Source organism: Atractosteus spatula, chromosome 8, assembly GCF_055471065.1.
Source record: "Atractosteus spatula isolate fAtrSpa1 chromosome 8, fAtrSpa1.hap1, whole genome shotgun sequence".
Taxonomy (NCBI): Eukaryota; Metazoa; Chordata; class Actinopteri; order Semionotiformes; family Lepisosteidae; genus Atractosteus; species Atractosteus spatula.
The window spans coordinates 24676457-24703905 of record NC_142713.1 but is presented as its reverse complement, the minus strand read 5'-3'; the positions used below and the strand labels follow the sequence as shown (position 1 = coordinate 24703905).

Sequence of the window (27449 nt, the reverse complement as noted above, 5' to 3'; positions counted from 1 at the left end):
ATTGAGCCTGAGAGCCTGAGACTATATAAGATTCTGAACTATCATATATCATGTAAAACTAAGATGTGTTACAAACTCCATGTGATGTAAATGCAGGGAATCAGAGTCAGACTGCTTAGAATGTCATTAATGCCATATACAGTATTTATGGTGTCTTTTAATTTCTGCTGTTTCTTAAAAACTGCTGCTGTTCTGCTGTTTCTTCAAAACTAAAATAGGGGAAGACGTTTCACTTTAAGGAACAAAAACCTGATAAATGTGATATTTTTCTTTCCTTTCACGCTATTTTGCTTGTTTCGTAGTCTCTGGAATACTCTTGCATACAGTCTATAACACTGGTGGTAGATGAAGATGTGAACAGGCAAGTGACTCTCACCAGAGAAGGCGAGATTCTAGTTGGAGTTAATCAGGCTGCAAACCTGCCCTACTCCGATGGTAAGATACTGCCGTGGCTTCATCCTTTATGGATCACTGTGTCTCCAGTACCCTGCAGTAACTGCAGAAAATGCCGTTAGAGTAGTAATAATCTCAGTTATTCATCACTCTGAGGAAAACTCATCATCCTTGAGAGGTCAGAAGTTTAAAATGTGTGCTTTTTAATAAATGTACAGTGTATGCTCTCTTCAAGGAGCACCTTCTTCATGTGTTTTGGGAATGTATAGATATTACATTTTACAAATGGGTGTCTGGCTCTCCCCTACTTCTCTCGTTAAGTGATAACTGAAGTCTTGGCCTCTTGCGATGGCAGCAACACATTTGCTTGGCTGGTCTCACTGCTGCTGAACAAATGTTGGCACACTATGAAGAGACACCACATTCCCTCAGACATCCCTGGATCCTGCCCCATTTTGATATCTTTTGAATGGAGCTCTCTGCCATCCAGATCCATGGTACCAGGGAGAGATAGCAAAGACTTGGAGTCCTGCTGCTGATGTGGTCAAATCCTTATTGCACAGTGTTTCTGTCTTAGCTGTCTGATTCTTGGGCAGGAATGTTATTGTGTAAAACTTGAGGCGTGTTTAACAGTATATTAGATTGTGCTTTGCTCTTGTTTTGTAAATTACATTAAAAGAGCCCACAATTATGTGGATGCAGACGGATTAATATATAAAAAAACACAACAGTTTTCTTAAAAGTGAAGAGCATTGAAGTGCTTTTGGATAATGAAGTATTTTGGAAAAGAAGTGTTCTTAAGGGAGAAATGTCTTTCTGCTGTATAAGAGATCTTCAACCAAGGTGTGCTGTCTGTATTAACATGGTTTTGAAACCTGAATACAAAAAGATACAGAAACAGAAAACAGTTCATAAAATAAATGTAAGCTTGGATCAGTAAGAAGAGACAAAAAATGAAAGAGTTAGAATGCTGCAGAAGAGTAAGTTATTGGGAGAATTTGAGAAATTGCATGTTGTGGCTACAGCTCATGTGGTTTGGGAAAAACAACTGCAAAAAATGCAAAATATTATTATTAAAATTATTAAAATTATTAAAATTATTATGGAAAAAAGCCACAGAAAATGATTGGATAATGATTTATTTTTGAGAATTGGGGCAACACAGTAGCTTGCAGTTGGTACTGCTACCTTTAGAGCTCCAGTGCCCCGGGTTTGATTGGCTGAAAGCAGGTAGAGATGTAGGATTACAGATTATATCTGTGTGTAGGATGCATGTGCTCACTGTGTTTGCCCACCCAGCCTTGCCTTGGTAAAATCCATGGACAGTGTTTGGCAAAGATCTCTATAATTCTACATCTCTACCAGTTTTCAGCCATGGATACTTTCTGTGTGTGTACACCATTTCAAAATTTCCCCTTCATTTCCATGATGTTGGGTGATCTCTGGAAAATCCCCATTGTACAAGTGAAGGGATTAAAATGTCAATTGACTTTGCCACATAGCAAGCAGAATGGATTATTGTTGGACTCAAAAACTGGAACATATCCCAGAAGACCAAAATGACCACAAAAGGTCATTTTTCATTTTTTCTGTGTGGTGTCATAACATGAAAAACTAAAGGTGAACCTCCCAGCTTCCCAGTCTCCCTTTCTCTCATTGAGCCTTTATGTGTTATTTTAACAATTCATTTTGGTGTAATAGTTATAATGATATTTATTTATTAAAATGACACATGCTGAAAGGAAGATGGCGCAGTGGTTAGCATATCTGCCTAGCAGTGTGGGGGCCCTGTGTTCAATTCCTTTGTGGAGTATGTGTTTTCTCTGGGTGCTTTTGTTTTCTTCCACAGTCCCAAGACATACTGGGAGGTTAATTGGCTTCTGGTGGAATTGGCCCTGGTGTGAGTGTGTGTCTCTGCCTGCCCTGCAATGCACTGCTGTCCTTTCCAGGGTGTATCCTGCCTTGTGCCTGTTGCTTGTTGGCCAAGCCCCTGGCTCCTCTTTGATCCTGTATTGGATACAGTGTTTAGAAGATGGATTGTTATTGAAAGGACCGTCACTCTAGAGATAATCTGTTTTCAACTTTTTAATTAAGAGTTACATGTAGAGGCAGAAAGCAATTAGCCTTTTTGCAGCCATATTCTGAATCAGGATTTTTTATGTAATAACAAAAAAGACCAATTTGTCTGTTTTCTTGTGCAGATACCATCGAGATACGGAAGTTGACCGCCCTGTTCACGCAACTGAAGACCAGCTTCGGGTTACGGATCCAGTTTGACAGGAGTGGGGGGAGGCTGTACGTGGTGCTTGACAGTAGCTGGAAGGGTGGGACAGTGGGTCTGTGCGGCACCTTCAATGGGAATTTAAGAGATGATTTCCTGTAAGTCCCTTTGTGCTCTGAGCACAGTTTGTGTGGTTTTCATCCTGAGCAACTATAATGTCATTCCAAAAGTGTGAGAACAATGATTATTTGACATGATTTTGTCATCTGTGTGATCAGTCTACTGCATCAACGATTGTGATTTGATGTTAATCATGGTCTTGAATTGATGCTTGGAAAGTACGTTCTGTTGGTAAGAAATGACTAATCGCCTTAGCTAATTCTTACCATGAAAATCCTCATTTAGTTAATGGAAACTGTAATAAAGACTCTCTCATAATTCTACAAAGATAAATATTGTCATTTATCTGGCATATTAGGCTGAACAGATGTTTTCTGAAATTCCTCAGAATATTTTGTTTTTTTACAAAGCAGGTCAACATGTACACAGAAAATCATAGCCGCCCCCCATAGTTTGAAGCACTTTCTCTTCTCTGTGTGTTATTTGTACAACTTGGTTATCGCTGTGTATCAACTGATAAGTGATAAGTGTATTTAAGGTTGATAAGTGTATTTATACAATGTTTGCCACTCAATAGTTTGCCTCCATTTTACAGAAACATGGTACTAGTAAGGTGAGCCTTGTCGTGCAAAAGCCAACCTTTTGTTAGCTTTAAGAATGTGTAGAGAAGAACAAATGATTTTAATGATAAGGAACACCTGATGATGAGTCAATGAGATTTGATTGATAAATTTATTGATTAACTACATTTTATATTGGCTACTCATACATTGTTTATATTGAGTTGTTGTGAAAAGACTTTGACCAAAGAGAATTATAAATTGCTTAATGACAAACCTGTAATATTTACAATTCCTCCTAATATTAATTCATCAGTAGTTGTATTTGTAAAGGACACATTATATCTACTGTTTTGAAAATGCAACTGGTTGAACTAATGTTTTAGATTAGTAATGAAAAGATACAGGGGCACAAAACCAAGTTGCAGTCCACGTATTTTTTAAAGCATTTTTGAAGCAATATAACATTTAAATTGAAACTTGACGAGCTAAATAACTTTGAGGTAAATATTCTGAAAATGGTCTTTGATTTTTTGTGTTTTAAAAGATGCCTCCTTCTAGCAAAAAATTCTGGAGTTTCAATTGCGATTTAAAGCTTTGTGAGTTTCCTGTAGTGTCTGTATTAGTATTGTGACTTTATACTAGAAGTCTTTTCTGTTGTGACTATTATTTATTGCTTTATTTAGTAAAATACATTCAATATTTAAGAGAAGCAATGATCGACTGAAATAAAAAGAAATATTAAGAAATAGAGTGGAACAAATAAGTTCCAACACCTACATTTTGAAAATGTTAAGCAACTTTTTCATAATCGCATGTAAAATGTTTGAATTGGCAGCAAAAATCATTCTATGATTAATGTTGTTGATTGGAGCAAAATGTAAGCAATGACACCTTGGACAATCCTCCAGATCTAAATGAGCATTTTGAAAGCTGTAATGAGGAGTCAAAGTGCCTCTTTACTGAATCATCTCCTGGCATGTCTTGGACACTATTCATATCAATGTCTTTGTCATTCTCCTTCAACAGCTCTCCCAAATTCCTCTTGGATTCACATAGTATTTGATTGTCTGATCTGTAGGTCCATCTGGCATTTGCTTTATGTTTTTCCCACCAGTGTATAATACCATACTTATGGCTGAATCCGATCTTGTTCATAATCCGACTGGTTTTTTAAGTGACTCGCATTTGCAGTGGACAAACACTTAAAAACAATGATAATTTAAACCAGTATACTAGATGATTATTATTTCATCCAGAGGTCTTCAGGGTCTGTACTAAATCTCAGTGCACTATCAATGATGAGAATGTGTGAATGTGTGTTTTCTGCATTTCTGCAGTGTCTCTAAAAAAAATAGTTTAAAATAAAAAAAAATCAAGATATTGTAGAGCTACGCAGCCATGTTGCTGAAGCTGATGTCCTGATTCTTGAGATCAAACGCCTATGTAAAAGCCCCGATTTGTAACTGTCTTATGTTCTAATGTTCTTTCACAATACAAGCATTATCAAATATGTGAATTGCTATTAAACATAACTTGTATTTTATACTGTTTCAGATCACCATCGGGAATGATTGAGGGTACTCCTCAACTTCACATCAATGCATGGAAGGTCTCGTCTGCTTGTACAAGCCCAGTTAATATTCCCATCATTGATCCTTGTGAAATGAACCAGCAAAATGGTACATTTTTAATTGTACTAGGGGAATATGTCTCTTTGGAATAAGTAGTTGCTCTTTCACAGAAGAACTGTTGAATATTTGTAATATTGAGTTTGTTTGAGAGGTGTTTTAAGAGAAAGTGGCTTAATGTTAAAATCTTAAGCTCTTAGAAGGCTTTCTAATAGCTGTGTGTGTTGTAGTTTTCTATGCCTCGCAGTGTGACTTCATCAACGAAGACCTGTTCGCCCCGTGTCACTCCTACGTCAGTCCCAGCGTCTATTTCCAGCAGTGCCGATTCCAAGCCTGCAGATGTGGGAGTAACTGCCTGTGCACTGCTCTTGCACACTACGCGTACGTCTGTGCCAAGCACAAGGTTGTCATCAATTTCAGGGCACACGTCTCTGAATGTGGTAAGTGAAACAGCCGGGGAAAAAAGGCACAGATTGTGGATTGTGGCTTACCACTTCTGAACCCTTTTTCACAAAGTGAAATATCTAAAAGTGATCTTGGAGTATTGTTTAATTTTGAGGACACACTCTGTATTTCTTAAACTCCTATTAGTTTTTCATCAGTTGATTTCATGATACCCATTGTTCAGGGAAAACTGCTTTGGTTTCTAATGAAGAATTCAATGGCCTGTGATCAAACAGCTTTCAACACTGATGTTTAGCTCCAGCAGCAGCATTGCCACCTTGTAGCCAGAACTCGTCCCTGGTCAATACTGGGAGGGCAGAAATCAAAAGACAACCAGCTTGTTACTGCAGGTGGAGTTGGTGGCACATGAGGTTTTACTGTTCGATCCGGATCGGAAAATTTAAAAATCCACTGCTGCAGCCAGATGAACATGTGCAGTAAGAGTTGCTGTCCTGCAGATGAGACATTAAATTGTTTTCAAAGGTCCCATGACACTTTTCAAAACAGTAGCAATGTTGTTGCTGGGTAAGTACTGCTCTGATCTTATACAATCTGGCCTCCCTAAAATTACCTGTTAATTTAACTGCTGAAATCTGTCACATGTCTGTGTGATCTGTCTGATCTAATGTGTAGGAAGCTGCCAGTGCATTAATGGAGCTTTGAGATTTTTTGTAATGAACGGTATATATTGGGAACTATACAAATACCATTGGTTATTGAGTATTATAATAATCTGCTGCCCTGGAGGAGGGACCCAGGTTTTCACTGGTTAGGATGAGCTGTCAGAACTGAATCTATTCTTTTAACATAAGTTTTGATTATATTCCATATCACTGTACATTATTAGTACTGTAGTCTGTTACAGCAATCTGGAGATGTTCATATGAATAATACTTCATGAAGGGCAACATTTAAAAAGAAAAGGATGGATGCATTCACGACAAGTTGCATAGATATACGCAAGCACCTTTGTTTTTGAGCAATGGGCTGTTACTGTTGTTACATTGGGCAAACAGGAATCTCTCTATCTTTGGTACAATGTTCTGCATGCAGGTATGGTGTGCCTGGGTGGAATGCAGTATCACACGTGCACGTCGACTTGTGGAAAGACATGCCAGTCCCTCTCTAGCGATGACCACTGTGATGAAGACTGCGCAGAGGGCTGCAACTGCTCTGAAGGGGCATACTACGATGACATCCGGCAGCGCTGTGTCACAGTGTAGGCATCTACAGCTTCCACTGCACAGGGAATTGCCCTCTTCATGTGATATGAACAGTAGTCAATGATGACATCTTTTAAGGGGATGTCACCATGAGAGTGGGGCCCAAAGATGTATACTACTGACAGGAGGCATGTGGTCCAATCAGTGGTTTGTCAAGCATGCTCATTGCATTGCATGTCAAGTAGAGGGTACACTGGTAGGTTTTGTAAAACACTGTTGGATTTAGTTGATAACCCTCTGTTGTAGTGTAAAGTTTATTTTTTCATTTGTTTTGAAAGGATCTGTGATTGACGAGGCGTTTTGAAGACTTTAAAAACGTTAGAAAATTGTTAAAAAAACGATGGAATCAAAAAGAATATGATCATATTATACCTGTATTTCAATTTTTTTTTCCTTCTAACACCACTTTATGTAAAAACGGTACAGGCATTTACCATTCCTGACAGCAGACAGTGTCATGATCATTTTACCTAAACATTTCTTTGGAATAAACGGAGTGTGAACAAAAGTATTAAAATTACAAAGCAAATTGCATAGCAGTGGAATAAGTTTTAATAGAACAGAGCAGAAGCATAATTCTTCTTTTTGCTTGCAGTTCCCAATGCCACTGCTACTTCATGGGCTCCGTGTACCAGCCTGGAGAAGTTTCTTTCAGTGCATCCGGCCCCTGGTAATCGGTGTTCTTCATGTCTAAAATATGATTTCACTGGCTTCATCCCACCTCTCTAATCTTGAATTGTATTCTATATTATTAAACTTTCTGTCATTGTTTCATAGAGGCATCATATTATTTAATTTGAGAATTATTGATGGTTGAGAATACGTTTTCAGCCCATTATTTTCATCACTGAAGTTTAGTATGCTGTGAAAAAGAAAATCGACTCCTAATGTTACAGACCTAGTTCATTTTCTCATTTTCTTAGAATTGTTATGATGCCATTTACAGTGTATGTTTGCACCATGTGTTTCTGGGATGAGCTCTGAATTGCCATGTCTCTTACTGGGGATAAGGGATTTTCTAAAAATGGATGGATGGGATAATTGCGATGTCATGTGTTCATTTCTGTTGTGCCTCACACTTGTCTGCAAGATGCTGTAGTAGAAAAAAGTAACCCAGAACCCTCTTTAAATCAACAGCCTCTGCAGAAATGGCCGGATGGAATGTGCACCTCAAGAACCGGGTAATGTTTTCCCTTAAGTTTTTATTTCGCTATTGTACACATGTCCTGTAGCACTATTGTTTTACCCCTGAGAAGTGTTTAGAATCTATGACTCCATGAATTTGAATGCACCTGACATAACAATGCTAGTTTGGCTTTAGGACAACGATAAGAATAAAAATTAATAAATGAATGGCTGTGCATTGATATAAAAATATTACAAATAATGTGGAATATGAGGTGTATTTTAAGATTTATTTGTCCATCTTATAGATTTATTTGTTTATTGTTTTGTTAATAGTTGCAAAAGGCAAACAAAAAAAGGCACTGATGTCCAAGCAGTGAGAAAGGGTGTATTCTCAACTGTGAGAAAGGGTTGTTTAAGAACTGTGGGTACAGTATAAAGAACTGTGAGAAAGGGTTGTATAAGGTGATTTAAAGGCGCTGGTTGTTGCAGATCCGGAGCCAGGAGAGTGTCCTCCAGGAAAGACATATTTCAACTGCAGGGAGCACCAGCCTGGACAGCCCCGTACTGGCATCGCATGTGAACTGACGTGTCGCAACCTGATGATGAACCTCACCTGCCCGCCCATGACACCCTGTGTGCCAGGCTGTGGGTGTCCACCAGGGTAGGTGATCTGCAGGCATAGAGCTGTTTCAGTCAGTCGCCAGCTTGATTGCCTGACATGAAGCAGTCACAGTTCTGATGTGTTCAGAAATTCAGTGGAAATGAAAAGATAGTCATGCAAATGATGCCAAATGTACTGTAGATGGAATCTGGTTTCTTAAATATAGTGTCCTGATCCTTAAAGGGTTTATTAAAGCATAATACTATTACTCTAACTTTTAAAGGGAATGCAATGCAAATTAAATTTAAATCACAGTCCACAGCACATAAAGTTTATTTTAATACCAGGATGTATTAAAATTACAATGTACTGTATACTGTACTTTAGGTTCCAATACTTATTTGTCATGGTTTTTAATGCCCTCTCAGTTTAAAAGCTGTGAAGCTGTAGTCATTCTTTATTAAAATTAGTGTGTTTTGTGTTTCATTATAGCCTCCAGGAAATTAATTAATGCTTTGTGAATGCAGGACACTTGTTTAATGTAAAATATTTTAAAATGTGTTTGTGTTGTAGTGTCTTAAGAAAGCAGTCTGTAAGCAATCCTTTTTCAAATATTTTTAAATTCTACAATACTTCAATATAACATATATTAAGTTGATCAAAATGTAAGTAATTTACAGGCATTATATTGAAATGTTTTTTCTTTCATTTTCTTTTAATTTGGTGAGGCATTTTTAAACATATTTTAAGAAAATAATGAACAAGTGAGACCTCATTGTATAGATTGTGCTATTACGCATATATATACTTACTATGTACATATTAAAAAATATTCAGACCCTTCCTAACTTGTTCCATTTTGTGTAATTACAAAATTATACCTGTACATATTTTTGTCATCTGAAATTCAATACTAGAATTCTCACACTGAAGAATTCTAAAGGGTAGGTACAGTACGTTACAGTAAATGTCCACAGAAAATAGAGACAAAATGCATATATTGATGGCATAAGTATTCAGACCTAAATTTGAAGCAACTTTGTCAGGAATTAGTCTTTTTGGGTCAGTCTCTATTAGCTTTGCACACTGGTCTGGTGTAGGTTTGGCCCATTCTTCTTGGCAGACTAGCTCAAGCTGTTTCAAGTTACTTGCTTTTGCTTATGGGCAGACGTTTTCAAGTCTTTCTGCAAATTCTTTATAGGATTCAAGTCAGGGCTTTGACTGGGCCACTCAAAGACATTCACTTCCTTATTCTTAAGCGAGTTCAGTATAGCTTCGGCCTTGTGCTTTGGATTATTGTCCTGCTGAAAGGTGAATTATCACACCAGTTTGAAGTCTTCAGGAGTCTATTTAGTCTGTTTTCATCTAAGATTGGCATGTACTTTTCTCTGTCGTAATAAGCTTTCCAGTCCTGCCTGCTGAGAGGAAGTGTTTTTGTAGTATGAAACAGCCACCACAATACTGACTGTGGGTGCTGCTTTTTCTGGTTGTGCCAAACATAGTGCTTGGAAAGTTCCAGATTGATGAGATGGATTTTCCACTCAGCCACACAGGTTAACTTTGTAAAGTGACAGGGATATTGATGACTGATACGGATTTATCCTCTTACTTATTGAACTATAGCTCCTTCCAGTTATTGTCGTTAGCCTCACATTGGCAGATATTTCCTTGCCCGACTGCTCAGACTAAATTGCCAACCTGATACAGGCAGTTTCTGGGTGGTACAATGCACTTTCCATTTCTTGAGTGGACTGTGCTCGCAGGGATATTCAGAAGCTTCAATATTGTTTGTATCTTTCTCCTGATATGATTTTTTAAACATTATCCCAGACGTGCTATGAAAGGTTCTTAATGGTTGAGTCTTTGTTTGAAATTCACTGCCTGACCAAGGTACTTCACAGAGACAAGTGTCTTTTTAATCCTTGGATCCACTATTATTGCACACAGAGGCCACTCAACTATGGTTTGTTAATGTTATTTTGTGCATTTAAATTAATTGAGGTTTGCCACAACAAATGGTTTGAATCCTTATGCAATGATGACTTTTCCTTTTTTCTTTCATTTTATCTATTTACTTTATTCTGTTAGTGTTTAGATTTGAATAGATTGAGTATGTAACAAATATCATGTGTTATTGGGGTAATGAATTTATAATTGCTGATGAGATGGAAAGAAAACAACAAGTTTTACATTGCTGGGCCAGTTTTAACTTAAATCTAAAAATATTGCTCAATTAAGTGTCTCTAAAAATATGTTTGGTGAAAATAATCACTGTACATACAAATTTTGTTTTACAGAGTGGTAAAACTAGTGAGCAAACAGACTTCGTCAAATTAGGTCAGCAGAAATGCCTTTTGTTCTCCGTTGTCTTTTTTTCTTTAAAGGTTGGTGAGGCACAAACAAGAGTGCTATTTTCCAGAAAACTGTCCATGTGCCTGGCTAGGCCAAGAGTATTTACCAGGAGAAATAGTGGCCACACCTTGTTATAAATGGTATGTGCAAACTTACTGTAACAGAAAGTAATGAATAGAAAATAAAATAATGGATATATATACAGTATATATATCTGTTTGTCACTAGGTGGACTTCACCTACTAACAAAATTACAAATAGTCATAGTGTTTCTGGAGGAAAGTGTACCCATACTTTCACAATTAGTAGTTAGTAATTTATAGAATAATATCCCTTGCATTAAATTATATTTAACTTGCTTTTATACATGTGGTTATTGTGAATATGTTCCAGAGAAATAGTTTGTATTTATTGCAGAATATAGCTATATTTTCCTGATTGTAATGAATAAGGAATGACAGAAACAAACCCTGGTATCAGTGAAAAATGAAACTTCAACATGCCTCTTTTGGTATGAACTTTAACATTCCAACTAGACACAATTATTCGATGTTGGCTTTGTTCCTTGCTTTTTGAGTTTGGTGTTTTTCCACATTCAAGTTTGGAGGTCACCTTGAGTCATAGAACTCATCAAGAGAGGACTTGTGACGGAGCACAAGAAATAGTTATCATTCAGTAACTTCATTTTCTGAGCTTCATTTTTTTTTGTCTATAAAGGCACACTTCTTTTGTTCTTCCCAGGACAATATCATTTTTCCATCACTTAATTTCAAAACTCTTTAGATTCTGTGTGAAATATTATGTGATTGTTGCAAATGTAGTGTATAACATGTCATTTAAAATTTCAGGGCTATGCGATATATATATCATTATATTATAAATATATTTTAATTTCGTATTATGTTACCAATATTTTTGTGTATGCATTTGTTAAAAAGTAATTTTTAAGAAATGCATACAGAAATACCCCCAAAATTAGGTGTAGTCTGATAAAGGTTTTTTTTTTTAATCTAAATTGTTTTTTATGATGTTTGTAATTTGTCTAAATAAGAGCTGGAATAAGTACAGCAGCTTGTCTCTAACTAAACTGGGAAATTCTTTGTCTTGTTTCCAGTGTTTGCCATCGAGGGTATTTTAACTGTACCTACTATCCCTGCCCATCAGTTTGCACTGTTTACAGTGACCGCCATTACCACACTTTTGATGGGCTGGAATATGATTATGTCAGCGATTGCCAGGTCTATTTAGTGAAGGTAGGCTTTCCTACACAAACAAAATGATGTGTAATTTAAAATCTTTTTTCTGTATTTATCACTCTGACTTAAAGATTATGGCAGGTGGAATATACATATACTAATAATTTGTTTTGTATTGCATATTTGTGTAAACTATAAAGTTAGATAAAACTAAGATGTACAGTATTAGAGTATTAAACATACAACTGAGTTGTTACCAGTTCTATAGCATGACATAGAAGTACTGATGTTCCAGAATATAACTTTTTTCTACAGTTAGACATTAGCTGCAGTCATTTATGTTAATATATTTAGAAAACCCAGTTGTCTATAGCACTTTTCCCATTATTTTTATTTTGCAGAAAACAGGATGTACAATAAAGGGCACATTATAAGAAAATATGGTGGCTAAGAAATTATTTTTTTCCACTCCTTTATTATTGTTCAGCGATTATAAGTCTATTACTGAAAGCCTGTTTTCTTAGGAAAGTTGGAAAGCAAAAAAAAAATAACTGAGGTACCTTGTAGTCAAGAGTAACTGGTGGATTCTTGGCACTTACTTGATTAAACAGTCACACATGCAGCATTCTTAAAGGCATTGTGTGGAAGCATAAGTAAGTTGTGTGTTTGTCAGTTTCTGGATGGTTAAAATTAAGTTTTTATTCAGTGCTCTGAATGTAAAGCAAGCAGTCAGGGCATCCAGCACTGTGGTGAGCTCTACACTCTTGATACCTCAAAGCAGTTCTCGGCAGGGTAGATTGAATCACTGGAAAACAGATATGTGCACATTTTCAAAGCCCTAATCTTGGGAAAATCAGAAGCATTTTTAATTAGAACAGGATTGCTGTAATGTAATCCAATGAAATGTCAAATCCATTGGATAAACAGGGCAAAGTCAACATACCAAACAAAGGCGAACTTGTTCCAATCAGTTTGCTGCTTTCTTTATTCCCAGACCTACAGTGGCAACATAAGAGTGTTTTTAAAGTGCATTTTCAAATATATTATATGTACATTACGAAGAAAAGTCTGGGATGCAATTGAACAGGTGAATTGGTTTTAGCAGAACAACATACATCCGAGGCTGTTAAATCAATTTTTTTTAAAGTATGTATTCTTTTCATGAAAACGGCCCAAGGATAGCCTCTTGTTTCTACTGAATACTTGGCTTTAAAGGCCAGGGATTCCCAGAAGACCAGACGGATCTGCAGGAATGCCAGTAATCAGCACTGAGAATATCATTATGCACTAACAAGGCACATGTGACGTTGTACACAGATGACAGAAACAAAACATCACTTAAGGCAGTACTGGAAAATTTCAGCTTTTAAGAATGCATCATTAATGCTTCCAAAATCAGTGTATTTTGTTGTAGAATTCATTTCTCTTCAAAAAGTTACAAAATAAATGGAGTAACTAATTTAATTGGATAATGTTTGTTTAATGTATACATCAAGCATATATAGGTAGTTTATTGTCCCCATTAAACTGAATTTCTATAGCTTTTTTGGGGATACTTGAAACATGTTTCGAAATAAATGTAAAATTCCTTCTAGACTATACACATTTCTTGTCTTTCTAGTGTGTTCTATCCAAGGATCTTCATAAAAGGCACTGTATAGTTATTTAGTTATTAATTATTAATTTGTCACGCCATGTATAATGACTTTTTTAGCTAAAACAGGTGGTACTGTATGTCTGACGGTAATTAAGAGTAATATTATTGTCTTCTAAAATGATTCCAGAGTATCAATGGCACAGAAGTCTCCATAACAACTCAAAATAAGGATTGCTATGAAAGCAGAATCATTTGTATGAAATACCTGGTGATTTATGTTGGACTCACAAAGATCTATTTCAGTGACAACTCGGGAAAACCGGTCAGTACCTCTTAAGTGTCATGCACTTGTTAGATGTAGCAATAGATTTAGCAATTTTGAGAAAAGAGGGATAAACCCAAAAAAATCAGACCTGAATTCTGTTGAAAGGGCTTTCACTGCAAAGTATGCAAGTGTAGCTAGTGTATTTTTCTAGTTTGTAGTATATAACAAGTTACAGCTAGACAAACCAAAAGGACAAAAATGAACTTTTAAAGTGCTCCATACCTGAATGCAATTATTTTATAATTAATTAACAATACATGAATCATTTATACAAATTTGCAGTGTGATATATAGTATTACACTAGATACCACACAATTATATCTTGAGGATGCTGTATTATTAATTATTATGGCACTATCTTCCCATCAATATTGTATTTGACATAGGAAATCAGTTATAAAAATTCAGTGTGGGGGAAATGGGGTCCTACTGTAAGTGTGATAACCATTTTACAAAAATAGATTGCTGTTCTGGAAATCATCAAAAATAAAACCAACAGATACACTCCCAGGCTGAAAGAAATGTCGTACACAAACAGAATGAAAAATCTAAAACTTTTCAGTCTTGAACAGAGAAGAATTCAAGTATTAAAAACCCTCAAAGGAACTGGCAAGATCACCCTAAAGGACTTCAGAATTAACAGTGAAACATAAACAAAAGGACACTATTGAACACTACAGGAAGGGTCATTTAAAAATGAGAACAGGAGATACATTTTTGTAGAAAGAGTTGTAGGAGTCTGAAACAAGGCATTAGATGAAGCAGATACGCCGGCTTCTTTTAAAAAAATCTGATTTAATCAGACCAAAAATCTCTCAAACCAAACAAGCTAAATGGGTTTATTGGCCATCTCTCATTTCTATCTTATGTTCATATTTGAGGCCTCTCTCCATCACTTTCTGTATTTTGTGGATGTTTGTGTTGCAGAGCTCATCTACTGTAATTGGGAAAGGTTATGAGTTTCAGTTGTGGAAAGCTGGCTACTACTTAGTGGTTCACTTCCCAAAACAGGAGATCACCATCCTGTGGGACAAGAAGACCACAGTACACATTCAAGCAGGGCCTCGGTGGAAGGTGAGCATCGACAGCAGCCCTTAATTTCCCTGTAATGTTCTGGTAAAACACTTAATATCTGTACATGTGTGTAGTTGACAAAGCTCAGTATCGCGTAACATGGTATTATTTCTGTGATTTATGACATCCTGACCGAAAACACAGTCATGCGATCAAAAATTGCCTATGTTTTGTGGGAAACCTAACCCTTTGGATTTGGTATATGTTAGGGTTAGGGTTAAGACTTTCTTCAAAGAATTTGCATAATCATCCACTGCTCTGAGTGGAAAATATCCTTCACTGAATTAGTTACTCTGTCATTAATATTTATAAACTCTCCAAAATTAATACATTCCTGGCAATGTTTGGTAAATATTAATTGCTCTAAGGATGCTGCAGTGGTACAGTGGGAAGTATTACTGCCTCACAGCTCTAGGTCCCTGAGTTCAATTCCTTTGGTGCTGTCTGTGTGGAGTTTGTATGTTCTCCCAATGTTTGAGTTTCCTTCAGGCGCTCTGGGTTATTGGATAAGGTAGTTAGAGAATGGATGGATGAATTCTGCTGCATGACCACCAACATATTGCTAGACTGAAGAACATACATTTTGAAGGGCACCAAATGAGTAGTTCTACAAGTTCAGTAGTCATCTTCCTGGGCTTTGCTTAGAGTAAATCTTATCCTTAATAATGGAACAGAAGCAAGTTGAAATGTATTAACCAGAATTTTAAAATGTCCTATATTAGCAAAAAGAAATTTAAAAAATCTTACTTAGCCATATAAACTATACTCAGAGTATGCTTTTGTAGCTTCATTATCGTATCATTTGGGCATATCATGTAAAAAATATTGTTGTTATTATTATTATTATTGCTACTAACGCTCCCTCCTAAACCTTAGGGTCTGCTGACTGGGATGTGTGGTAATTTTGACAAAATAACAGTAAATGACATGACTACATCCAATAACATGGAGGTGAGCAATGCTCAGGCTTTTGGAGACAGCTGGGCCCTTGGACAGGTAATGAACACAATGGACAGAAATACAGTGTATTCTGTGTACGTGTTACAGGGTGATATTAATAAGCTGGGTAACCACACATTTTGGTTTACTGTTGGAATAAAAAAATCATTAAGAGATTTATGATTATTAATCATGGTTTCATGCAAAGTAGTGTCTTTTACCATGATTATCGTAGAGATCAGGTAATACAGGAGCTCAGTTTCCGAGCTGCTCAGTCCAGACAAATTGTGTTAATCTTAAAAATTCTTACAAAAAGAGGCAGTCTATTTTATGGTCTTTTGCTGGCCATCATTGTAACCTGAGTATTTAGTGTTATCATGAGTAAACTGTGAGGTACAAGTAGTTCTTGTTCCCTAGACTTCAAATCACTCCACTGATACAAACAACAGGCTTCGCACAGACTCCTAGGGATACCTTTTATTAGATATAAATTTAACAATGTGTTTCTTTTTATGGCCTTACTGTTGAATCAGATTAATTGGGTTTTTTTGCCCCGGAGTGATAACATGTACCTACTTTCTGACATCACTAGATTAAAGTTCTTGCTTGCTCACTTGATCTTTACTTTGCTATATGATACCTGTAAGAAACTGGATAGCAAGGCTGGAAAGGTGGACTTTCAAAACACGAAATGTAAGAGCTAAAAAGCTCATGTTTTTTTTTTCAGTGTGCGAGTGAATTTGTTGTGAAGAGACCATGTGAAGGAGACCTGAGCAGGCAGCCATATGCCAAAAGAGAATGTGCAGTTTTATACAGTGACGTATTTGCAGCCTGTCACAATGTGGTAGGTAGTTTGCTACAGATGTTATATTTCAGAAAATATTTTAGAATATTTTCTCAAATATAGAGCTAAGTAAAATGACATTTTTAAACAGGTTAGACATTTAAAAAGAAGTGCATCCACTTGACCACTAGATGGTAGTACTGCCACAGTTTTTACTTTGTGAATAAATACAGCCTATTGAAGTCCTATTGATTGATTGAGCGTCCCAACACTTTCCCTTCTGTCAGCTCCCAAAGAAGGCAGAGGATTATGTCAGTTGGTATTAAAATAACATGTGAGAAAAACAGCCTCACTAAAGGTTTTAACACTCTTATTGAGCAAAAAATGAAAACAAACAAATTTTTGTATGCAAGTCTACATACTAATTTTTATACAAAATTAGCAAAAAAGTTAAACAATGTTCTTTTTTTTACTTATGACAGTTGGACTGTTCTGTAAATGTAAGAATTAGGCTGACAAATGGTGGCCAAATTATGGTAATTTGATTCTTTAGGTCAAGATCTCAAACTAGTTTGGTGAGCCAAAGATTTGGAACACTGTATTGAGGGTCGACCCTAAAATCTTTATATGTCTTTGAGCACAAGTTGATGTTTTGTTTTCCAGGTCGATGTGACATGGTTCTACAAAAACTGCCTGACCGACACCTGTAACTGTAACCGGGGTGGAGACTGTGAGTGTCTGTGCACCAGCATAGCTGCCTATGCTCATAAGTGCTGTCAGCGGGGGGTAGCTGTTCATTGGAGGTCTCCTACCGTGTGCTGTGAGTAGCCTGTCCATACCAAGGCATGTCTGTCCTGTGGCTGCTGTTCTTTGAAAGACAATACTGTTTCACTGGCAAATTCTGTTCTAACTAACCACATTGATCTGTATATAAAAGAGGGCACCCACAAATACACTTGACTTATTTAGTGAAGTAATAAGTTTGCATTCTGAGTTATATCAGCATTGAAATGAGAAAGTGTTGTTTAAAAGTGCAGCTGTGATATTGGGGATGCATTAAGCTGAGTGCTTAATATAAACGGTAGATTTATTGTCAGGAGGGTTTTGCCAAATTCCATTTCCTTAAAATTGTACATTGGTAAAGTTCAGATTGATACGCAATAAAACTGTTCCAATTCATATTTTTCAATTGTGAAAAATAACCTGAAGGGCATTTCTAGAGTAGATCACATTGTAATCAATGTGTAATACATCCCTCATGTGTGATGAATGGATTGAATACTCAGCCTTTCTGGATATGTAATTCTTTGATTTCTTTATTAATTTGCAGCCTATGACTGTGAATATTACAACCAAGGTATGTCACAATGATTTGAATTCATTAAAAATTCAGCTATTATTTGAAATATACACTGTATTTATCAAGTAATGTTGAAGTGAATGACAGTTGAAAATCCCCAGTCAACATTAATTATCTGCAGATGTATAATCTTCTACAATCCAGCAAGTCTCATACAGTAGGTCTCTCAATCATTGTTTTAAGTTTTCCAATTGACCTTTGTTGAACAGATAACCTGTGTTAGTGGCAACTAACGTCTAAACGTCATCTTCTATCCACATGCCAGGATTTTCCAGTGTGGGAACATATGATGTAATTAGCCTTTTACAGTTAAAAGAATGGGTATACAAGTTTCAGAAATACAATTGTGCTGTTGTTGCAGCGGAATTGCTAACAAGCACAAGGCACACGTTTATTTGTAAAGAGTTAAAAGTAAAAAAAGATATAGTGAGATATAGTGATATAAGGATGTAAGGAACGAAACATTGTATTTTCTTTCTTCTCTTTTCAGCATGGAATAAACCTAATATTAAACATATTTGTTACAGACGTATTCCAAAATGTTTTTAATATTTGTTTTCTACAAGATTAAATTTCCATATTTTAGATGAGTTTTTTTACCCAAGTGTCAGCTTCTTTTGATACATTTCTGTTTTTAAATGTTTGTAGGTTTTGCTAAAAGTAGTGAAGTGCTTTTTCTACCACTTTTATATGTGTATTAATATATTTTTTACATTATTAGCCATTTTACATTTTTCTGTGATAAGTGATTCCTCAAATGATCCTCAAAACTGTTCATTGTTTACAGAGCTTGGTGAAGGACCTTATATTTTATTTAATTCTGCATACAATGATACGGTTTTGGGGGCCAACTTGACCAGTGGTGAAGTTTTTCCATTGCCTAAAATAAGTGCTGAAGGCTCAGTTCTGTTTAACTTCATGATAACTGCAGGACTTTATAAGGACAGATTTTCACGCAAGTATCAGTTTTTATGAATTCTTTCTTTGTATTCTCAGCAGCTAATTTACTAACATTCAAAGACCTTACTAATGCTGTCTGCATTGCAAGATATTACAGATTCACCTAATGTCTGTCTCAGTATGTATGGCAGAAGATTCTTTGTTTTCTGGACTGTAGGAACCATATATTTACCCAGCTTTTTAAACCTATTCTTAAGAGACCCACTGGACATATACAGTAAATATCTATAACACAACAAATTCTGTTTACACAATGTTTCCGAGCTGTCACATGAAGGTGGAAGTAGTTCCATTAAGCAGTTTTATTTATATTTTTGTATAAGCAATGAGAAGGTGTAAATAGGATCTTGATGAACGTTATCTTCCATCCATCCATTTTCAATAATTACTTAGGCCAATAGAGGGTCTCAGTGAGTCAGGTCCTAACCCACCCAACAATGGCCTCAAGCCAAGACGCCAATCCCCTTCAGGGTACATACATAGGGGACAGCTTAGAGAAGCCAGTTAACCTGCACAGCATGTGTTTGGACTGTGGGAGGAAACTGGAGCACCTGGCGAACACCCATAAGAAGAATGCGCAAAGGCCGTGCAGAAGTCACTCCAGACTGAAATTGAACCCAAGATCTATGAGGCAGCAAAGCTCACTGACACACATCCATATCCATTTTTTAATTTGTTCTAAAAGAAAAAAAGAATGGTAATTTACCAATCTCTCATATAGTTAATTCAAAACAGTGCTTTTCTAGTAGTGTCATTTTACTGGGATGACCACTCATTAGTTCATTTTGCAATACTACTCCTGCATGACTCGTGTCATGAAAGGCTTTTGTCCGGAACTATGAAGTGCTTAAAGAGGCACAAGAAAAACATTGACATAAACTTAAGACTAATTATATTCCTTGTAACTTGTGCATTTCCAAGAAACTGCCTTTAGGAAAATTCAGTTTTATTTTTTTTTCCAAAGTTTGAAAGATCAAGGCCTCTCTCTAAACCTAAACAACCTCTCTCTAAATCAGTATGACCCCAGTCAGGTGTCACCTTCCATATCTGTTACTGTGTGGGATCAGTATCAGATATAAAGACAAGTTTTAAATTTCCATGACCCTTCACAGATGGCTGGATAACACTGGACATGTAGAGAATATGCAAGTAGCTCAGCAATTCAGTTTCTGTGCAAGTATTAATTTGATAAAAATAATACCCTCCAACTGTGCACTATAGTTACGTACAGTACATCAGCCACAACAATTCCCTGTGGTAACATTATGCCTCCAAGTGTGGATTAACGTGCCTGACTGCCTCCTCCTGTTACACACGCTGTGTTATTCGGAGTCTTTATCATATTCTGAAACAATTATCACACTGATAAACTGATATGATGGCAAAGGGAAGCCAATCAAAGTGCTGTTCAGGTATTTTTGTGCCAATGAAACCTTGAAAAACCACCATTACCAACTGTTCAAAAGATGAAGGAACTTTATTGTTAAAAAGAAAGACAAATGTCTTTTACCTGATCGATACATCCGTTTCCCTGACGTAATAAAACTAAAGTAACATTGCAAGAATGTCTTCCCATATTTGGAACCATTTCAAATATAAATACATTATCCACAGAGTAGTAGTTTAGTATATTACAAAAGTGTTCATTCCTTGGAGTGAGAATGAAATCACGTGATTGAAGGGTTCGTCACAACATGGGTTTTTATCACATAAAACATAGTTATATTTATTACACAATAATATAATATATATAATAATATAATTGGATACAGGGTGGCAGTGGTTAGCATTGCTGCCTTGCAGACTGAGAACCTGACTTCTGTTCAGGACCTGGGGTGCTGAGTACGTGAAGTTTGTACATTCTCCTTGTGTTTGCATGGGTTTCCTCCCACAGTCCAAAACAATATGAGTGGGTTAATTGGCTGCTGGTATGTGTGTGTGTGCCTGTGATTTTGTCTGTATATCTGCCCTGCGATGAACTCTGCTCTTTTCCAGGGTGTACCCACCCTTGCCTGTTGCTTGCTGGGGAAGGTTCTGGCTCCCCCGTGACCTTGAATTGAGAGAGGCAATTAGAAAATGGGTGGATGGACAGTTGGACACTTGAGTAGAGGAATTTATACATGGCATAAAAGTTTTGTTTTAGGCTGAAGTAAAAATGGAAGTCACATTTGAAGACATTCATCAAATAACTTGGTGAAACATCAGTGTTTAGCTGACAGAAGATTGACACTTGCAGTTTGATTGAGATGTATTGGTCATGTCCTCCTGAAGGTCTCCCCATTGTCTCGTTTGAATCTGCCGAGAGACCGAACTACTTCCTGTGCATCTCGGAGAGCAGGACTCTGCGGCTGGAGCAGTGGAGCGCTGGTGAGGAGTTCCGACGGAGAGCCACTTTCTTCCACCACCAAGGCCTGTGGCTCCCAGGCTACAGCTCCTTCGAGCTCTACAGTGAGAAAGGCTTCTTTCTCACTCTCACCCGGACTGAAATAAGAGCAGTGGGCTATGACTATGCTGAGGAGTTCAAACATATTAGCAGCTTTACAGTCGAAGGTAAGCAAGTCTCATTTACTCAGTTTCCTTGTACAGTAGTCCAGATATAGGCTTTACAGCACATTAAAGACTTACTTGTTCTTGTACCTAACTTAAGAGTTTCTGTTCAATTTATAATGAGTATGTTGTTGTATTATTCTTTTGACTGCTTCTGTGCATTTTTGTATGTAGAGTTTATGTAAAGTGTCTTGACAGTGCTCTAATGGAAAGGCACTATATAAGAATAAAATTCATTGAAATTGAAATTGTCCGTGCATTGTATGAAAGAAAAGAACATTCACAGTTTGGATAACAAGCATTATGATTTTTACTGAATGAGAATTTTGGAAGTTTGTGGTCAGTATAATTTGAATAACTCAATTCCATCTCTATAAAAAGAATGTAAATGTCTCAATGAGGGCTGTTCTTAATTGTTCTTCACGTTTCATTGAAATTTATAGTAGCTCCTGCTCGATTATTAGCTATCAGTTTTGGGCTAGTCATTTCTTTGACCTCATGTGAAGAGAACCATTTCCCTTATATTTTCATTGCAGCTGTTTAGAAGTTAGGATGTGTTGACTGCAATTTACAGAATGATCCTTTTTTTTTGTCTTTAGCTCTTAATTACACAGATTTCATTAACATGGGGCTCTTGCACAGAAGCCCCTAAATTCTGCATTGCTGTACTGCATATCTGCTGTTTGTACTATAGCCTCCAGCAGTGCTTTGCAAAAGTATGTTTTCAGGCCTTTTTAATATTTATTTCAAAACCTGAAAGCTTAAACTGACACCTTGAATGTCAGAAAAAAGCTAAAGAGAAAAAACTTAACAATATCAATTGCATAGGTATCCAGACTCATTAACTCAGTATTTTGGTGGAAACATCTTTGGTAGTAATTACAGCTGCATGTTTATTTGGGTAGTTCTCTACCAGATTTGCAGAAGAACTTGTGTTCTTCTTGGCAGATTTGCTCCATCACTCTAAAGTTTAGTCTTTACACAGATTCTGAATAAAATCTAAATCAGTGCAGCAGGAGACTTTCAAGGACTCTTAGTGGTGTCACGAATTTAGGTTCTCAAGCCTGTGCCCTTGCCACTCCTGGCCCAGTTTGTCCCTCACCGCATGGGATCGAACCCGGTCTCTGGGCATCACTCAACAGGGGTCCTTGCTGGCTGAGCTAAAGAAGACCTTCATCAGCTTTGGGGGCCAAGATCCCTGTTATGCGCAGTGGCGAATTTGTTACAAGTGGGATATCTAACCAGATTCCATATTTTGAAATCTCCTTGTTTTTCATATTTGAATCTTTGCTTGAAATTCACTACCTGATTGAAGAATCTTATAGAGATAAGAGTATTCTGAAATCATCTGATCTACTTTTACTGCACACTCAACAATTGTGTGGGTCGATAAGGTGATTTTATCCACCTGGATTTGATTAAATTTGCCAGAGCAAAGAGTTTGAATACATATGCTATCATGACATTTCAGTTTTTCTTTAATATTAATTATTTCTTCTTTTTTGTTTTTTGAGTGTGTGGAGTAGGTTGCAGTCATGACACTGTTTCAGAACGTCAGAATGGAAGTTTTAAAGCAACAAAATGTGAAAACTGTACAAGGTTTTGAATACCTTTGCAAACACTGTATCTGTATCTCATGTACTGTGACGTTTACCTCACTGTTGTGCAAAAGTACTGAAAAACTGAATGAACAAGTGATTTTAATATAATTATTTGGCATTACGGACATTAAAGAATTCTGGTTTAATTAATCTGGCTGGAATTCCTGCCTTGTCATTTTTCATAAAACAGCTTATCAATCTTAGAACCTGTCTCTGATCCTCTCAGTTTCTTGCTTTGTTTGGAAAAACCTAGGTTTGTGATGCAGGGAAGCCTATTTCAGTGAATCTGACCTTTGGTTTTTCCTGTAGTGCAATGTAATCTTCAATGAAAAGGGAATGAGGAATTATTTTTAAATTTCTTTGAAACTATTAGCTTGCAAGGGTAAATATTAACCACTTTACTGCAATTGACTCTTGAAAAGTTGAAATCTTGTGTTGTTTCACATTAGGAAACAACTAAGAAAACTAAACTTTAACTTGAGGTTAACTGGAAATGTACATCTGACCGTCATACTGCAGTCCATTTAGATTTGCTGCAACAGGGGGGCATTTTCTTGATCTAGTCAAGAATAAAACAATTGAACTTGATCTCCTGTAACATTTGTGTCAGATATATGTACAGGCTGTGGCAGTGAGCTTTTTGGAAAGGAGAAGTCTGCAAAAAGGAACTGGTCAGGCGTTGTTCTAAATAATCTAATGCTACTGTGGCATTTTTGGAGATCAGCACCAATGGTCATGCGGGATCTAAAGAGAGGACAGTGAAGTCAGGGTTAAGAAAGAAATATTTATTTTGGATGAACAGCTTAATCCCTGTCTCTGAACTGGCAGCACTCCATGCTCTGTCAGCTATGAGCTTCATTCCATCTCTCTAAGCTCTACTGCTCTCAGAATGAACTGGGGTGGTGCCAACCATGCCACTGGCACCAGACCCCAATCCAGACATAAGTGCCCTAATCAAGGGCTTCGTTCGCTGGTATTTTAAACCATGAGTGTGACCAATCCAATCATCAGGCAAGAACTCAATTTAAATGAGAAAGCTGCCCACCCAAATTTGTTTTTTTTGCTAAGGAACTAGCTAGCCTATATACCTAACATTTCTGTAGGGAAAATACTGTTGGTTTTTATAAAGAAGACTCAAATTTATTATTCAGTGTCACCCTAATGTTGAAACCATTTAAATTTAAAGCGGTTAATTTAGTTTTTCTGTTTTTTGTAGTAGTACATAGTAAATTGTTACTTAGTAATGTAAATTTACATTCACTGCTTAAAATAATAAATAATTATTCACATAATTACATACAATATTTATACTTTACAACTTCTTTACTGAATGTTTAATATATGGAAATCACTAAAAACACATTTACTCAATATGAAGTTTTGACATTCATCTAAAAATGCTTTTTTCAGGATTGACACTTAGAGCTGTTCCTGGGAAATGTTCAAGATCTTGTATGTTGTTGTATTGAAATATTGTGATCGCTGCTGATGCACAAATCCTGCCATTGGATTCATAGGTAGTGTCAACATAAATATATTCATAGAAAACAACCTCATGAAACTAAGCTTAAGAGTCTTCTAACTCCATCTTTCATACAAAACCTTTTTAACATGTTAAGAAAAGCTTCTAAATGAATCAACCACACAAACAGTACATTTATTAACCAAACCAACACTATATGGAATATGGCAGCAGAAATCAAATACAAAAGTAAGGCAAAATAATGTAAAAATGCTTTGCACATTATAAGGAATAATATGAAAGCTGTGTGCTTTATCACATTAAAATGACAGCTTTGACGAATGTTTTTAACAGTTTTTAAGGTTTGCAATAACTGCATTTTAAATGTATTTATGACAATTTTCGCATTGCTCAGGTATCATGTTATAGATATCTACTCTTTTCTTTTTCAGAGAGCAGTTTTGTTATTCCATACAGGATGATGTGTGAGTGGAAGTACCACCCCTGTGCCAGTCCTTGTGTTAAAACATGCAGTGATCCTGATGCTGCCAGTTGCAGTTTTCTTCCCCCGTAAGTAAAACTACCAATATTGAAACTCATTTTTAATATCTCTTTTTGCAAAAATAGACAGTATTTGTTGTAAGCAATGTGTAGTGCTATCTCTCTGGCCAGTAAGCTGTAAGCCAGCTCTTCCACAGATTCAAGTTCTCTATGAGGGAACGTTTAATGAAATTAATGACAAGAATTATACATGTACAGCCAGGCATGTTTAAAATGACTTCAAATGAGTGTGTAAAAATGTGCAGAAAAAATAAATGCTGGATTACAAAAAAGGCCAAAAATAGACACGGGAGTCAAACTTTAAAGACGTGTTAACAATACTTGTGATTCTTCACACAGGGTAGAAGGCTGCTTTCCACGGTGTCCTAAGAGCATGATCTTTGATGAGGTAACAAGAAGATGTGTGTACCCCGAAGATTGTAAGTATACAATTTTAGTTTTCTCCACAGAGACAGGCCTTTTCACGTTTTGATTAGCATTATGTAGGCAGTGGGGAATTAACATGAGGTAGATTAAAACCAAAATAAAACAAGTTCCAAGCAGGAAAAAAAAAAGAAATATACAGTATAAATAGAGGGTCATTCTGTTATCAATGTGACACCCTACTCAGCATGTTGTAACAGGATCTTTGAAAGCAGACACATACAAATACAGCTGTAAGGTTTCAAAAGGTCTTTATTTACAACACAGGGAAAAATATACAGCCACCCAAAAATACAACAAGCAAAACAAAATCTTAGCCACTGACTAGACTCCTTCTGTCCCTATTAGTATTGCCGGGCAGCTAAGCTACTTATTGGCTTCAAAAACAGATCCTCAACACAAAGTCTCTCTCCAACACTCTTCACGAATCACTGTTTCATAGTCCCTTAGTTAGTCTCTTTCTGCCTCTGGTGACTTCTTTTCCCCCTGAATAGCAAATCAGACCAACACAGAAGCTATGCTTCCTGGTTTTTAAATTGTCACCTGACTAACTGCCTTCTCACAACTGGTCAGGTGACAGAGGGCAGCCAAGCTCATTCCCCAGAGCTTTCTGGGGTGTCTGGTCCTGACTAGACCTCCATCTTTTCTGAACCCACTGCCCTCTCATATCAACCACTGTTATTGTGTTAACATGAAATATAATAATATTTTGTGTTTCTATAGAATAAATGTTTAAAATATTTAAATAATTACATAGGTAATTAATGTTTTTTTTTTATTTGCTCAGGCATTATTTTACCCCCAACGCCAACTCCTTACATGTTTGTGACAAGATCCAACAGAACTACAGCTGCTTCAGCCACAACATCAGCTGCTACCACTGAGCCAAGCACTCCGGCTAGAACAGACCACCTGACAAATATGACATCATCCACTGAGCACATTGCAACTGACGAACCCACCACTGTGGGCACCATTCCAGTTCCTGCAACTCCTCTGTCACCGCTGACCACTCTGTCTACTTTGCCACCAGCCCCCAGCACACCGAGTGTTCAGACTTCTGCTCGGACTGAACTCTCTTATACCCTTCCTTTCCTTACCACAACTGCTCTCCCAACACTGGCCACTGGACACACCACAGAAACTACTAAAAAGACCACAGAAGTGACGACAGCTTCTCTGGCACCGGTGACCACAGCCACAAGTCAAGTACTTAGTACTTTGCCAGCTACGCCCATGACCACGTTGACAGTCACATATACAACTTCACAGGCCTTAGCTACCTTTTCCACTGAAGCATCATCAACAGCTCACCCTGCCCTTAGTGCTGAAGCAACCACAACAAAGATTTTGGGGGCAACTACTACACGTCTGCCATCTCCCTTTACCTATGGAGGCCCTGAGAATGTTACAGAAACCTCTGCTCTTACAAAGGAAGCTTTGACTCCTACCACAGTGGCCTTGCCTTCATCCACTGAGCCAAGATCTACTCCTCCTATTATCACAGTGCATCAGATATCTACTGGGGACACAGGATCTACATCCCACGTTGTTACTACATCAGAGCCTGTGACTCCAACCCCAGTGTCAACTACTGTTGAAACAATACAGACTACCTCAGCTACTTCGCACTCTGCTGGAATTGAAACAAAATTACCACTGGCTTCCACAAGCCCTTTGACCACTGCTGAATCCACCCAGTCCCCACTGAATGTTACTGCAGCTGCAGAGACTGAGGCGGCCACTCACGATATTGTGACAACTACACCACCGTTCATGAGCACTGGATACTCAGCTACCTCAGCACCTGACTTAGCCAGCCTTGGGACAGTGATACCTTCAGTGCTGCAGCCAACATCGACATGCACTGTAAGAATCTACTTGATCATACTGTTTGTATGAGTGAAAACAAAGAAGGGGAATGATACCCGTGTTAGCTGCAGTAC

General features: G+C 37.1%; 1 protein-coding gene across 1 annotated transcript in view; it reads left to right on the top strand.

Moving 5' to 3' along the window:
* otogl (otogelin-like) overlaps nucleotides 1–27449 on the top strand; it is a 73051-nt gene that overhangs the window by 24570 nt on the left and 21032 nt on the right. Inside the window, exons 16-36 of the mRNA XM_088923690.1 lie at nucleotides 303–435; nucleotides 2595–2772; nucleotides 4852–4976; nucleotides 5156–5365; nucleotides 6423–6588; nucleotides 7188–7262; nucleotides 7730–7773; nucleotides 8210–8381; nucleotides 10706–10813; nucleotides 11788–11926; nucleotides 13654–13788; nucleotides 14720–14866; nucleotides 15743–15862; nucleotides 16533–16649; nucleotides 17253–17409; nucleotides 17920–17946; nucleotides 18737–18904; nucleotides 21181–21459; nucleotides 24972–25089; nucleotides 25420–25499; nucleotides 26291–27372. Coding sequence (XP_088779816.1) covers nucleotides 303–435; nucleotides 2595–2772; nucleotides 4852–4976; nucleotides 5156–5365; nucleotides 6423–6588; nucleotides 7188–7262; nucleotides 7730–7773; nucleotides 8210–8381; nucleotides 10706–10813; nucleotides 11788–11926; nucleotides 13654–13788; nucleotides 14720–14866; nucleotides 15743–15862; nucleotides 16533–16649; nucleotides 17253–17409; nucleotides 17920–17946; nucleotides 18737–18904; nucleotides 21181–21459; nucleotides 24972–25089; nucleotides 25420–25499; nucleotides 26291–27372 — 3780 coding nt within the window. The remainder of the gene's footprint in view (nucleotides 1–302; nucleotides 436–2594; nucleotides 2773–4851; nucleotides 4977–5155; nucleotides 5366–6422; nucleotides 6589–7187; nucleotides 7263–7729; nucleotides 7774–8209; nucleotides 8382–10705; nucleotides 10814–11787; nucleotides 11927–13653; nucleotides 13789–14719; nucleotides 14867–15742; nucleotides 15863–16532; nucleotides 16650–17252; nucleotides 17410–17919; nucleotides 17947–18736; nucleotides 18905–21180; nucleotides 21460–24971; nucleotides 25090–25419; nucleotides 25500–26290; nucleotides 27373–27449) is intronic.